Consider the following 15,818-nt stretch of genomic DNA (forward strand, 5'->3'; position numbering starts at 1 on the left):
TTAGTTTTGAGAATGAAAATTATTTAAATATCTTTGACTTTAAAACTTAGAATCCATAATATATGAGGATATTTTTGTCTACTATAATCTGGTACATATTGTTAAAGTTATATATATATATATATATATATATATTATAAATTGTACATATTTTGTAATTGAGTTGGATTGAATTCATTGAGTATAAAATTTGTAAATCCATGGTTATTCTATTTTAGTACAAAATAAAATTATATCCGTGGTGAACCGGCTTTCCAATTCATTTTGACATTCTAGCTGATATGCTAACATGTTTTAATTCGTTTTTGAAAATAAACTTGTTTGAAGTACATTATTGTAATACACATGAATAAAATAAAACAAATAACTGTAATTAAAAGACATAAGTTAAAAGTTTGAAATACCTTATAGTATAGTAATTTTCACTGCATATGTCTAGTAAATTGGAGATTTATAAAACTGAGGTGAATTCAGTGACCTTAAAAAAGAGTTCAATTTAGTTGGAGTTCTGAGTTATTTTATTTATTTAGTTGGATAGATTAGTATTTTCTCTCTTCTCATTTCTGCGTGGACGTAAATTTCAGTCGACCAACACAAAAAAGATTTGATTTTCTATCAAGTTTCGTTTACATGTTTGGAAAGTTGCGTAAGAGATTTTATGTGTGAAAAATATGCCTAAAATACAATCTCACTAATGGAAAAACGTATTCAATAATGATGCATTTTTCAGCTGACTCAACCACGAGTCATTGATATTATGATATTAGTCATTGATAGGTATTTGAAGTGATTATCAAATATATGCAATATTAATGAAATTTCGATGTAATTTATAAATTTTTATATTATGTTCAATATTTTCATTTTACTCAATATAAAATTTAGATTTATATTTAATTTTTTTTAATCCATGACATTTAAAAAAAAATTATTTAAGTGATTTAATAATAAGACTTAAAACAAGATATTTAATATTATTCGAAATTCAAATCTTAAAAAGTAATGAGTTTACAATTTTTTGTCAGTATTTTCATTAACAATAAGACTTGAGCTAAATATTGATAAAATCATCCTTTAGACTTTGTTCACTTGAGTAGATTTGGAAGAAAGTAACTCAAAGGATTTGAAAGTAATTTTTTTTTGTTGTTTATCGGAATATTTAGTAGATTTGAAAATAAAATTTGTAAGAATTAGTTTAGGATTTTATTTATGTGACAGATTAAAAAAATTACTTTTAAATTGACTCTCACTTACCTCCAAATCTATTCAAATAAACAAGAAAAAAATCTATCATCAAATTCTCTCAATTATTTTTCTCTAAATCCTCTCAATTACTTTCTCCCAAATGAAAGAAGGCATTATATAAAAGATAATGAATTTATAACTTTTTGTCAACATCTTCATTTTTATTTATTATAAGACCTATATTTATACTTGTACTTTCAATGTTATTTTTAATGAGTGATTTATATTTTTTGTCAAAGTTGTGTTTTGTTTGAAACTAAATTATAAAAGATTTTATCCCTAAACTTTACAAAAATAATATAAAATATCATTTCAATCTATCGACATGTAAAATTATATCATAGCCTAACGTGAAACTCTTTTATATGAGAAACATTACTCATTTGATTTGTTGGATTGGATGAATGTTTTACATCAATTTCATAAAATTTTGAACAAAATAATTTACAAACTTAGTTTAAAAATGAAACATAACAATTAAAAACACACTAAAAGGTAAGTTTTTTATTAATTTATTTGATGATTTAATTTTACTGAATTCCATACATAATATAATATAATTTGAATGTACATTAACTTTTTCTGAACTTATTTGATGTTGCAAGGACATCAAACTAAGTCTAGAAAGAAGTTGTTACAGTACATCAATAATAAATAGTTAATTCTTATAATGTTAAAATATATTATATGAATTTAACTTGTACTGTCTACGTTAAAGAGATAAAATTATATTCTTCAATATTATTGACTCATGAAATTTGATAATATGTATAATTGATAACTCAAGTATTCTCTAATGGAACGAACAAGAAGTCTTAAAGGAAACATATTTAATCTTATTTTGATTTTAATTAGTTATTATCGATACGGTAATCATATTTTAGTAATTGTTCTATTAGTATTACATGCGAATTTTCATGTACGCTACAGATTTCTTTAATTATTATTTACGCACATATGACAGTTGTTATTAGAGCTGTAAATATCACAATGCATCAAAGTTAAAAGAAGAGATAAAAGATGCACTGTTGCATAATAGAGATGGGAGGCTCTGATATTAACGATGTTGTTGGATCACTTCTGCTTTGTTTTGTCAGCAATGAAACATTTATAGTTTGATGCAGTTTATGGGCGGACATTGTCATCAATCAGATCAAACCTCACAACATTCCAAAATTATTACTTCTTAGCATATGTTTGGCTTTAACAAAATCAGTGGTAGGTTTTGTCCAAGTTATCATCTTTCTCTTAAAGATACTCTTTTATTTTTACTAATTTTTGCAGCCGGTTTAGCATACTATGCCAACACTATCAGCCAATGGGGATATCCCTTCTTACAAAGCATTGTATGATTACTCATTAGCATGCTTTCTGTGTCACCCTTGTCATGAAAGCAACTGGGTGATCATTATAAATAAAGCACACTTTTCAAACGGATTGCACTACAAGCAAGCTTTCCTTCCTATTTCTCTCAGAGTTGTTGCTGCTTTCAAGCTGTAACATTCTATTCGAGAGTCATGGTAACTATCTGCATATTGCCTGCAATATGCAGTTTTAGACTTTTCCTCAGTATTCTGGTTCATATATATTATACATTATCCACGTCCCTTTTGTTATCTGTTTATCTTTGCACATTCAAATAGTTCAAAAATGATTCTGAATGTGATGTTTTACACTGAAGGATTTGAAAGCTGAGGATAAGGTGGGAGATGTTGAGTACCAAGCAGATAAGACTACGAGACAAGGAGGATATAGAGCCACATATTTCATCTTCGGTGGGTAAACTATTTTCTCCTCATTCACGTTTTTTCTAAACTTTCTTCAAGTAAAATGGAATAGTCTAATTCGTTGGTTTCTTACTGCAGCAATGATGTTGTTAGATAACATAGGCTTTGTGGCCAACATGGTAAGCTTGGTTTTATATTTCATGACTGTCATACATTTTGACTACTCTGGGTCTGCAACCACCACAACAAACTTGTTGGGTACTGCTTTCTTGCTGACGGTTCTTGGAGGCTTCGTCTCTGATACCTATATGAATCGCCTCAACACTTGCATCCTCTTTGGCTTAATTCAATTGTTGGTAAAGTATAAACAACTTAGTTACTTAGTTTTAATTTCAGGGTCTAAACTTAAATGCTTGAAACACGGCAATGCTACAAATATATCTTTTTATGTACTTTTGAATACAGTCATTTTAAATTTATTGAAAATCACACAAGTTACATGGCTTTCACTCTTTATTTAAAAAAATGTAGACTTTAATCAATAAGAAAAAATGTGTTAGACATAGGTGTCATGGGAAATATATCATATGAAAAAAAAATCATTTTTAAGGTTTTGAATTAAAACTGATCCTTATGTGGATTGATATTTTTGAATTGCAGGGATACTCCCTACTTGTGATTCAATCTCACGACCAGAAACTTCAGCCTGATCCATGTTTAAAATCAAGATGTGTGCATGGCACAAAGGCTTTGCTCTTTTACGCTTCAATATACTTGCTGGCACTTGGTGGTGGTGGAATCAGAGGCTGTGTACCTGCTCTTGGAGCTGATCAATTTGACGAGAAGAAACCAAAAGAACGCGTACAGCTAGCCAGTTTCTTCAATTGGTTCTTGTTTAGCATTACAGTTGGGGCCAGCATAGGAGTCGTCTTTGTAGTTTATGTGAGCACAGAACGTCAATGGTACATAGGTTTTATCATGTCTCTCACATGTTCAGCTGTTGGTCTTCTTTGCATTCTCTCGGGAAAGAGATTCTATCGTACCAGGGTGCCAGGAGAGAGTCCATTGTTAAGCGTTTTACAGGTCTCTGCATTCCCCTCCATGTTTCATTCATATTCATTCAACTTCTTTCAAGTTTCATTTCAGATTGTTCTTGCAGGTGCTGGTGGTCACAATAAAGAATTGGAGGGTGAAAGTACCCGTGGATTCTGATGAGTTGTATGAAATACAAAGCCATGACTCTAATTTCATGAAAAAAATCATCCCTCACACTCACCAATTCAGGTTGGACTTTCTACTATACCTCATCTAAATGCTTTCTGCTATACTAATTTGAGTTTTTTAAACATTGAACTACTTCATGATACTTATTTTGTTCACAAACAGTGTTCTAGATAAAGCTGCTGTTCTACCTGAAGGCATGGAGGCAAAGAAATGGAAAGTCTGCACAGTGACACAAGTTGAAGAAGTGAAGATTCTGACAAGGATGATGCCTATTCTTCTGAGTACCATCATCATGAACACGTGCTTAGCCCAGTTGCAAACCTTCTCCATCCAACAAGGAACCTTGATGAACACATACATCGGCAAACTTAACATCCCAGCAGCTTCCATTCCCATAATTCCTTTAGTATTCATGACCCTTTTGATACCAGTCTACGAATTTGTTTTTGTACCTTTAGTGAGGAGAATCACGGGTCACCCCAATGGAATAACAGAGCTACAGAGAGTTGGGGTTGGTCTTGTTTTGTCAGCAATCTCAATGGTGATAGCAGGGATGATAGAAGTGAAGAGGAAGCACGAATTCAATGATCACAATCAGCACCGTATCAGCCTCTTCTGGCTCTCTTTCCACTACGCAATCTTTGGCATAGCTGACATGTTCACACTGGTGGGGTTGTTGGAGTTTTTCTACAAAGAAGCTCCTCATGGCATGCGTTCTCTTTCAACTTCATTTTCTTTTCTTTCCTTGTCCATTGGATACTTCTTGAGCACAGCTTTTGTTGAGCTCATCAACTTGGTAACTGGTAGTATCGGAAAGAGCAAGAAAGGGTGGCTAGAGGGACGTGATTTGAACCAAAACCATGTGGAATTATTCTACTGGTTCTTGGCTATACTCAGCCTCCTTAACTTTCTCGTTTATCTGTTGTGTGCAAAGTGGTACAAATACCAAAGCAGTGTACCATTTGAGGACAAGGGAATGTTGCAGAAAGATCCAGCACCTCCTAACCATGAAAACATCTCTGCTAGCTTTGTGTCCTCACTCCAAAACACTGCCTCCAATGAAGAACATACACGACAAACCTTTCACTCATCACAAACTATTGTATAGTTTAAACCTATGGATTCACTTTCCAATTAATTTATGCATCAGACTATTATATTTTTACAATTTATTAAACAAATAATAATGGGTCATGTAAATAATGTTCATGATCACATGATGTAGACTCTGCAATATTGTTGCTACCATTGTGTATTCTGCAATAGTTTTATGAGATCCACATCCATTATGAATAAAATAATTTAATAATTTTTAAGTGGATTCAAACTTAATTAATTTATGCATGAGAGAATTATACTTTTGCAATTTATTAAAAAAATATTAAATGTTTCATGTAAACAATGTTTAAACCATTATGTATTTATCACGTCCACTGTAAATAAAACAATTAATAAAATTTAACTTTAATAAAATTTAAAATAAAAAGTTGATAGATCTTCTTATTTATATAATTTTTATTTTTTTAATATAATATATATATATATATATATATATTAAGTTAGATTTAATTAAAATTTAATTTTAAATTTAATTTAACCTCACAACTTGTAAGATTTGTTGAATTTTTTTAATCGAGGTGGACTTTCAGATCTAAAATAATAAGATTAATAATGATTTTAGAAGTTATATATGTTTTGAGAGACATATTCAGTGATATCACGGAGGACGTTATATATTTATTAAAATTATCGGATTTATATAGTTATTGTGAAATTTATTTTTATATTGTTAAATAGAATTTATAGAAATATTTTTATCAACTTACTTTACAGGCTTTGTAGTGAACCTGCCATCATTTTCCTTTTGGGCTTTGTAATGCAGATGGGCAGATATGTGGGCCCATCTTATTTATTATGTAATTGTTGTAACGCATTCATCGCCTATAGATTCATTAATTATTCTAAGACGGTGTGGCTAATGATATTCACGTGACCTCAAATTAAAGCTGACTACAAAAATTTTAAAGAAAAAGTTTGTGTTTTCTTTTACGAGAAAAAAAACAATTTCAACACATTTTAAGTATTATTTAAAGTAATCTATAGTATTTAAAATAGTTTACATTCTCCCACTTAAATAATATTAAAAAATTAAGAATAAACTATGATAACCATTTGGAAAATGAAAAACATGTCGGCCATCAATATAAAAAGAACAAAATATTTATAAAGTTGTAAGACACATCTGTAAAATAAGTCAGGAAAATATTTCTTCATAATAGAATATAACATAATGTCATACTCTTTGCAAACTGAATACTTCAAAAGTTTTAATTAAACTCGTGTGAATTATTTTAAATCTAAATATAATGTTTTTTTATAACTAACAAATATTTGACATCAAAATGTTTTATATAATAATAACAGCATAGAAAAATTTAAACAACATGATGTCACAATTACATAGAAATATTTTTTATAATATAAAATTAAAAAATAAAGCTTAAACCACTTAATTGACGACATGCTATGTTTTATAACACGTTCTCTTTTTCACATCAATCACCTTTGCATTATTTTAAGGATAATGATTTTAAAGAATTTATCACATATTTGCATGGGTATCTGTTCAGTATATCCTAATACCATCAAAGAATTACAAGTGACCAAATATCACAATAAATTTGCATTACCTATACCAATAAATATATCTTTAAGGTCCTCTTTATCAAATCAAGGTAATATTATTCAACATTAATTTTGTCTAAATAAAAAAGGTTAATCAAACCACTAAAATAAATGTCATCCATACATCAAACAAAAATTATAAAAAGAATTCAATTTTTACTTTCACCCAACAAAATTTAAGTAGTTTTTTTCATGTGAAAGTATATTTTAAAAAATATCAAACATGTAATCAAACTTAATTTGAAATTCTTTTAATAGAAAGCCAAACATAAACATGTAGAGGCTAAAAGAGACAAATATAGATATTAAATGTATGGTTTTTAAATATAAAGTCTAAAAGATGAAATAAAGATTAAAAGCGTCAACAAGTTTATTTTAACAACGAATTAAAACATGTTTAAATACAAAACAAAAATGTTAAAATGACTACAAATCTTAAGTTTAAAGGCAAAATACAAATATCGATTTTTTAGTTTCAACTAGTGTTAAAGTTGTCCATCTAGTAAAGATAAAGTGACTTTCATTTAACATTAAACTATTTTCTTGAAAATTTAGCTCATGAACACATATTGAAATCTAATATGTTCGTACAAATTATTTTAGAGAATTTTTAGAAAATAAAATAAAAAATAAACTTGATTAACATTAATTTATGTGTAAATTAACTTGTAAGAAAATCACATCCATTTTTTACTTTTCAATTTGTTTATAAAATAAAAATTCATAAAGAAATTCTTCTTTTTTTTAAAAAAAAAAAATCTCCTAATGTATCCATAAATGAAGTAGTGGTCACTATTGACTATATAGGCATTGTGGTATGCTATATTCGTTACAAAGTCACAATCACAATATGAGTATGGTTCAATTATTTTAGGTTAAAAATGTAGACAAGAAAGGGGAAAATTGAGGGGGACGAATGAAGACATTATGTCCCAATCGTTACAATATTAATGTTTTCTGCCTTTTTTTAATTAAGATTTCAAATATGACTTAGTAATTTTTTAACTTAAAATGATAAATCTATTAGTAGAGAAATCATAAATTTTCTATCCCAATTCTTCCATTCTCTTAAAGGAATATTGTATGAAAAATATAGAATAAAAGCCTGAATTTTTAAGTATAATATGTAATATAAAGTTAAAAAAAAATGAAAACTAAAAAAAAAATACTGCAAAAAATACAAAATTTAGTTTAAGAAACTCGCGTAAAAACTGTTATTGAAAATGACTTTATAATGAATTACTTATATCTGTTCTTGTTTTGTTCCCCTCTCTTATGTATATAGTAATTATATGCAATAATGCATGTATTATTTGTATACAAAATAGTTTTATAACTGTACTGTGTATCTATTTTATATAAATATGTATAACAATATATAAAAATCATTTTTACATAATTTTTTATAGTTATATTATTTAGTATTTTCATTCTTACTGTGACAGTCCTATTTTTTGTAAAATGATAATCTAACATGCTCACTATTTTTCTCACATTATCGCCATCGCATGCAATAGAGACAGTAATTTAGCCTTCGAATTTTGTATATTTTAATCAAGCCTGTTAAAGAAAAAAAAATTAAATCTAAAAACTACTAAAAGACACAAAGAGGACCTTTCAAATATTTTTCTTTTTGAAAAATACAAATATTTACTTAATACAAATTGTTGTCATGTAAATCCGAGAGAATAAATAAATTGTCATTTATTTTTTAGAAATTATGAGCTACTTTTTTTTTTTTAAATACACAATAATTTAAACAATATCAATTTTATTAAATTTATTACAGTAGTTAACAAGTTAAAATACACAATAATTTAAATAATATTAATTATTAAAATTATTAATTTTATTACAATTACATATTTTCTATTAATTTTAATCATAAAGTAAATATATGTAATTTTACCATTTAATATATTAAAACATTTTATTTTATTTTTTATATTCATTAAATCATTCACAAAATTTTATAATTTGGTTTTCAAATGTCTCTAGTCTCACTTAAAGGAACAATACTATTTTATCCTCGATTCTTCCTTAAATTTATCATTCACTATTAATACAAGATTAAAAGAAATAGAAAATTATATACATACATACATATATATATATATATATATATATATATATATATATTTGAATCATAAAAGAAAAATTATAATATTACATTTTAATCTATTAAAATGTTTTTTTATTTATTACATTTATCAAATCATTCACAATTTTTTTTCAAATATTTTTATTTTTTTTTTCAAATTCCTTAAAAAAAACAATGCAAATTGTCACTTCAAATCTTTTCAAATTTATTAATTCATTCTCTCTCAAATTTATGTTTGAAACAATCACACAAAAATATCTTTATAAGATTCTGGTTACTAAACCAATAAATAAATGTAAATAATAATAAAGTATATAGACATGTGACATGTGTTTTATAACTTACTAAACTTATTTGCTGATTTTTGAATCAAACGATGATTTACCTTCAGAAGGAACGATTTGAAACAGAAAAGCCGATGCTTGATTGTTAAGAATGTTTTTGTTCACAGACATTCGGTACATTGGAAGAAAGAGTTGTTGAGCATTTGAAGGTGATATTTTTATTTGAATCTGGGTTCCTCAAACACTAACGTGTTCAAGATTTGAAAAAGAACCAAACTAATATTAAATGTGCTGAAGTCCCGTGGTCCTAAAAGAATCTTAAATTGTATGCGGTACCACCAAAATAACAGGAACAGAACAAGGTGACAGATACACGGAGAGAAGTAGAGAGAGTAAAAATATTGATTTCATTAGTATTCAAATGTAGATATGAGTGTAAAGTTTAGTAAAAATAATGAAGCAGTGACAAAAACTTACCAATATAATAAGTTAAAGTTCTGAATTACTTGGTTAAAGATTGGATATAAAATAGAAAGAAAATGAAGATAGAATAAAATAATTGTTATGAGTGCTGAAATTGTAATGGGATTTTGCACAACTCATGAGAGCAGAGGGCCCAGAGTTTCAACAGTGTGAGAATGATGGGAGTGAGGTACAGCTCTGGCCAGCTTCCTCTTCTCACGTTTCATGTCGGTGCTCTTTTCTTCACATTCCTTACCTTCTCTTTGCCTTCACTTTCTAAGCTACAACCTTAGTTACTCTCACTCACTCCTTCATTATCTATACTTTCATTTCATTCATGTGATTGCCATTATTTACTCTCTCAATCAATTTCATTCCTTTCTTGCTTGTTGCTTGAACTTTGCTGTTTATCATTTCCGTTTTTTTTCAGTCCTAAAACTCTGTCCTACCTTTCTATGTTTTCTATTTAAGCTTCCTCTGTGTTTTCTTGCAGCTATTATTGCTGCATTCATTGTTACTTTATTACCCAAGCAGAAAGCTTGCTTATTTATCTTATCATTTCCTCTCCGCGATTTCACTTTGACAATTTCACACCCTTTGGAAAAAAGTTTGCCTTTTTGTTTCTCCCTCTCCCCCAAAAGAATATACTTGTTCCCCATTCTCTTCTTTCCCTCCAACTATACTCTCTTGAACTCTTCCTTTTCATGCTTAAAGTTCTGGTGAAGCAGCCCTTTTAGTTGCCACTGTGTTTTTGTTTCTGTTGGCAATGAGCCAAAGAAGCAAGAGTCGTGGAGGCATGAAGCTGCTGAAGCAGAGGATGTTTTTGTTTGTGGGCTTGGCGATATTGAAATGGGTAGAAGGCATGGAGGATACTAATGTGACAGATATAGATATGCTATATGTCAACGGAAGAGGTTTCTACAGACCTTTGATGGTTGGGATTACACTTATTAATGGAGCTGCTGCTAAAGGAGCTGGTATTCATTCTTTCTTCACATATGCTTACTTTCTTTGGCGCTAATCTGGTAGATCAAATTAATGAGATAATCAATGTTTGTTTTGTTCATTTGGTGCCTTTTTTCAGAAGCATTCAAATTTAGATATTGGGCCTACATGCTTCATGAACTTAACACTGAGAACGATGTAGAAACGTGTTATTTGTTTCTAAAACACAGCTACCAATAACTTTTACTGGTTTTGATTGAGATCTGGAAATTATCATATAGCTTGATTTTTGTTCTTTTGTGCAGTCTGCCTGGATGGATCTTTACCAGGTTACCACTTCCATCGGGGATATGGTTCAGGATCAAACAGTTGGCTTATACAATTGGAGGTATGTCAGACTCCTGAACTTTGAACTGGGTGCACCAAAGACGGAACACAATGGTCTTTCTTTTGTTACTGACTACGATCATCCTTTTCATTTTTTTTTTGACAGTTTCTTGATAAAAGTGGTCATGCACTAATTGACCAGAAAGGCTATGCTAATGCAATCTTAAATTGACTCTCTTGAACACTACTTAATTATTGTAAAGCTGCATATAATCTTTCCCTTCTTTCTTCATCTCTATATGTTGGTAAAGTAGGAGCATTGCTTGCCCTGTTAAAAAATATACAACGTATTTAGATGTCAAGAAGATCCTCAGTGGTGTTTGGTTTATGACATGCAACTTTTTTTTTTATCCATTCCTTACCTTTCCATGCAAGTAAATTATGCACATATTAACAACCCACATGGAAATCATTGCACAGGCAATGTGGATTACCTTTCTAAATACTTTGGATAATGTCTTTGTGAATGTATTGGATATGATTATGGCACTAAGTCAGACATAATTTTGAAGTTGGAATGAGAAATTTCAACCAATACTCCTTCTAACGTACAAGGATGTGTAAGGATCTTCCATATAGCATGTGGAGTTATGGAATTTAGCATTTCGCTGTGATGACTGTAGATTATAATTTTTCTTATTATTGGTGGCACTTATTTTGGAATCTGAGAGATTTTGCCGATACCATATTTTTGTGCATCTTCATTGGCTTAATTCTCGTGCACTGGACAAAACGGTGTATTGATGTAACTCTAGCAAACTTGTAATATCCTGCTGATCTGTTGAGTCATAATAATTTCATTAAACCTTTTGGTGACAGGGAGGAGGCTGGTGTGGAACTATAAAAAATTGTCTTTACAGTAAGAAAACACGTCATGGTTCTTCATTCTTTATGGAAAAACAAATACCATTTATTGGGATATTGAGCAACAAAGCTGAGGAAAATCCAGGTTACAATTGTCAGACTCAACAGCATTGCATATACACGCACATAACAGATGTTTATGCCTGTCCATTCTTATTACTCTTCACTTCTAAGTAGAAATTAGTTTCATCTTTCTTTTGATGATTATATTTTCAGATTTTTTCAATTGGAATAGAATAAAAATCCGTTATTGTGATGGGGCATCATTTAGTGGGGACAGTCAAAATGCGGTAAGAGTTCCAGCTCGTTTTCAACATCAAGTTCCTCCTGAAGTCATACACTCTGTTATGTAGGGTTGATGGTGAATGTGGTTGAATTAATACCGAATTCATCTTTGTTCCACAGGGAGCAGGATTATATTTCAGAGGGCAACGCATTTGGCAAGCTGCTATGGAAGATCTAATGTCAAAAGGAATGCGCTATGCCAAACAGGTTTCCCTCTAGCCTCTGATAATTCTAGGAAAAGAAAATTGCTGCCTGATTTCCTTTTGATATTATCTATGCTTTTTTCTTTTTCAGGCTCTTCTATCTGGATGTTCTGCAGGAGGTTTAGCTACTATTATACATTGTGATGAATTTCGGGAATTGTTTCCTAGAACCACAAGAGTAAAATGCCTGAGTGATGCTGGATTGTTCCTTGATTCGTAAACATCATCCAATCAACTTTCAATTCAAATGTGTTAATTGTTGGATCTGGTCATGAATCTTAGTTCTGATTAGAACATGTGCTTTAGGAGACAAAATAAACATCTTGAGTTGTATTGTTTCAGTGTTGATGTGTCTGGCCGTCGCAGCTTGAGGAATTTGTTTGGAAGTGTGGTCACCTTACAGGTCTTTACTCATTTGAATATTTAATGGTGTTGCCTTTCTGTTTCTATTATGTTATAGATATAGTAAAATTTGGTGATTCAGATAACTTCGTAGCAGAAAACAGAATGTCATGAACTCCAAACAATTGTTTGCCCCAAGCCTGAACCACGAATAATCTCAAATTTTAATGCTGGCTTGGAGACTGTCTCAAATCACTATGTTGTAGAAAATTTTATATTGCCTTTGCACACCAGAGAAACAATGACAACAACATTTGGTCAGACTGAAATGAGTTTCTTCACTGCTAAATAAGTACAATCAACAATAATATTATGATTCTAAGAAGATCCATGCTCACTGGTCAATCGGAAACGAGGAAGGAAAAGAGTAAAGATGTAATAGTGCCTTATAATTGATAATCACCTTGTTGTGGAAATTTATTTCAGTTTCCTGTAGGATGCTTTCAATAACTTCTGATTACTTAATTATTAGCAATGCATGCATGTAAAACAACAAAAGTTAATTGATGCATCTTTGCATGACAGGGAGTGCGAAACAGCCTTCCAAGAAGTTGCACCAGTCGCCTCAATCCAATTTTGGTAACTACTATTACTGTCATTCAAGATTGTTAAATTACACAACTGGTCTAATAAAATTCTGGTTATATTACTTGAGATGAAATATATTTTATTAAAATGGGGCATAATATGATGGAATACCAGTATTGTTATCATCATTTGTTGTTTTCAATGCAGACGCATCTCTTAATATTTGTTCTTACTCTATTATGAATTTTATTGTCAGTGCTATTTTCCTCAGCACTTAATTGCCGGTGTTAGGACACCACTGTTTCTTCTCAATGCAGCTTATGATACTTGGCAGGTAAGATCCTTTCACCATATGAAAATTTTTCCCATGACAAAAATTCTTGTTTATATTGAGAGCAACATTTCATAAGCTAGGTAGTTTCTTATCACTTGTGGAGTATGGTTTGTGAATGACTTTGAAGCATGGAATTTCATGTTTTGTGAATGAGTTTGACCCTTATTGTTATGTGTGACGAGCATGTGTCAGATTACTGAAAGGCTAATAGATGATTGTTTGAACTTTTTTCAGATTCAAGCCAGTCTTGCTCCACCATCTGCTGACTACCGATGGAACTGGTATGAATGCAGAAAAGATTATGCACGTTGCAGTGCACCACAGATACAGTATCTTCAAGGTAATTAATTATAAGTTTCAACGGTTGTTTTTATTTCCTTTTTACTCCTTGTAAATTTTCTGTCTCTGGAGTAGCATTTCCGTGACTTGAATTGTTTTCAGTATGGTTACTAATTGGTAGCAACATCATGAACTTTGAATAAAACAGGTTTTCGAAATCAGATGCTTAGATCTACAAGAGCCTTCTCACGGTCTTACAAAAATGGGCTATTCATAAATTCATGTTTCGCACATTGTCAATCAGAAAGACAGGATACGTGGTTTGCTCGTGATTCTCCTCGTATAGGAAACAGGGTACGTCTTTCCTTAATATTGAATTTGATTATATTTTGGTTGTAGTTTTAAGGTTTGATGTGAGGCATCTAATGTTTGTCTAAAACTACAAGCAGGGAATCGCAGAGTCTGTTGGGAACTGGTTTTTTGACCGAGTTAGTGTCCAGGCTATTGGTTGTCCTTACCCTTGTGACAAAACCTGCCATAATTTGGTTTTTAAGTGATCACTGCTCAAGTCTTATTCTTTCAAAAAAATTATTCTGCTCCTACATTGCACACAAGCAGCCATTGGGATCTGAAGAAGAAAGACATTGCCAGAAAAAGCTATGTTCATTCAATTTTATTTTTATTTTTTCAAGTAGATTCAGGTTCCTTTCTCTGGAGTAAGTTGTTTTCTGTCTCTTCCCTCTTCGATTCTCATTACACAGTATTCTCTCCAATGGATGAAACAACATTTCATCTTTTATAGTCAAAATAATATACTGTATAAATGACTGCAAATTTACTTTATAACTTCACTTTCTAAGAGTCCATAAAACTATTATGGATTTGCGATTACACTCTTATTTTATATACCATTTAAGCTTCTTTCTCTCTCTGTGCCATAGCTTTTAAACTTCACTAAGTCTCACAAATTATGCATATGTTTAAATCTTATTGCTATTTGTTTTTTATTTTGTTTTAGGATAATAAAAGGATAGAAAAGCAAATTCTAGAGGTTTTGACATTTGCTAATTTTCGTATTTATTTCATTCCGTATTTGCCCTCTAGTGTGTCGCTGTGCTGGTTTTCATCATACATGTTGGGATTTATATGTATTAATGAATGGGTTAGTTTGCATTTAGCTTTTCAAAGAAATTTTTATTTCAAAAATAAGTTTTTTTTTTTTTAATTTTAATAAGTAATTTTTTTTAAAAAAATATTTGTTTTAAGTTCAAAGAAATTGATCCAATATATTCCGTTGGTTAACACGCATATGAAATGGGCCATGTGGGTCGCTCGTTTAGCTAACATCTCACAGGGGTGTTGCTTCCTACACCTTTTCAAGTGGGATCTTAACCTTCTCATTATTTTAATTTATTTCAAAAACATTTTATATTTCTTCATATTTTCTTTTATTCTAAAAATACCCTACACCTCTCTAATATCCTTAACAATATTTCTCTTTCTCTCTCTACATTAATGGAGCATTTACATGGAAGCATTTACATGACTCAAATTTGAACTTGTGATATATTTTTTTTAAATAAATTTGATTAAATCTTATTTTTACCATTGAATATATATTTTTCTTTTTAAATTACTTAATAAATGGTAAAATTTTGTTCTAAATTTCTAGAAAAATGTTTATATATATGTGTGTTTTTTTTTATATATAATATATATAATTTTTAACATTATATTATGTTTTAACTCACCAACATGTTTAACTCAAATAACATGAATAAAATATTTAATTTATTAGATAAATAATATAAAAATATTATTAAATACTTAAAATATAAAAAAAAAATTATTTGTTAAAGATTT

The 15,818-nt window shown here is 29.9% G+C and overlaps 2 protein-coding genes across 2 annotated transcripts; both read left to right on the plus strand.

The window, feature by feature from the left end:
- Positions 1-2,340: 2,340 nt before the first annotated feature.
- Positions 2,341-5,469, plus strand: LOC106767759 (protein NRT1/ PTR FAMILY 4.5). The gene is made up of 6 exons (XM_014652709.2): positions 2,341-2,765; positions 2,927-3,020; positions 3,111-3,328; positions 3,633-4,055; positions 4,132-4,256; positions 4,359-5,469. The coding sequence occupies exons 1-6, from the start codon at positions 2,763-2,765 to the stop codon at positions 5,302-5,304; spliced, it is 1,809 nt and encodes a 602-aa protein (XP_014508195.1). The 5' UTR covers positions 2,341-2,762; the 3' UTR covers positions 5,305-5,469.
- A 4,396-nt stretch (positions 5,470-9,865) lies between these two features.
- On the plus strand, positions 9,866-14,880 carry LOC106768922 (pectin acetylesterase 10). The gene is made up of 12 exons (XM_014654311.2): positions 9,866-10,705; positions 10,979-11,061; positions 11,880-12,009; positions 12,141-12,214; positions 12,330-12,416; positions 12,504-12,628; positions 12,755-12,815; positions 13,340-13,393; positions 13,599-13,676; positions 13,911-14,016; positions 14,164-14,309; positions 14,405-14,880. Exons 1-12 carry the CDS (start codon positions 10,495-10,497, stop codon positions 14,510-14,512), a joined length of 1,263 nt encoding a protein of 420 aa, XP_014509797.1. The 5' UTR covers positions 9,866-10,494; the 3' UTR covers positions 14,513-14,880.
- The last annotated feature ends 938 nt before the right edge of the window (positions 14,881-15,818 follow it).

This window comes from Vigna radiata, chromosome 7, assembly GCF_000741045.1.
Source record: "Vigna radiata var. radiata cultivar VC1973A chromosome 7, Vradiata_ver6, whole genome shotgun sequence".
Taxonomy (NCBI): domain Eukaryota; kingdom Viridiplantae; phylum Streptophyta; class Magnoliopsida; order Fabales; family Fabaceae; genus Vigna; species Vigna radiata.

Bases quoted from the DNA above. Each gene is read 5' to 3' on its own strand.
- LOC106767759 (XM_014652709.2), top strand. The intron at 4,056-4,131 runs GTCTCTGCATTC...TTGTTCTTGCAG, and splicing joins CATTGTTAAGCGTTTTACAG to GTGCTGGTGGTCACAATAAA. The intron at 4,257-4,358 runs GTTGGACTTTCT...GTTCACAAACAG, and splicing joins CCTCACACTCACCAATTCAG to TGTTCTAGATAAAGCTGCTG.
- LOC106768922 (XM_014654311.2), top strand. From the start codon at position 10,495: ATGAGCCAAAGAAGCAAGAGTCGTGGAGGCATGAAGCTGCTGAAGCAG. The intron at 12,629-12,754 runs GTAAACATCATC...GTATTGTTTCAG, and splicing joins GCTGGATTGTTCCTTGATTC to TGTTGATGTGTCTGGCCGTC. The intron at 13,677-13,910 runs GTAAGATCCTTT...AACTTTTTTCAG, and splicing joins CAGCTTATGATACTTGGCAG to ATTCAAGCCAGTCTTGCTCC.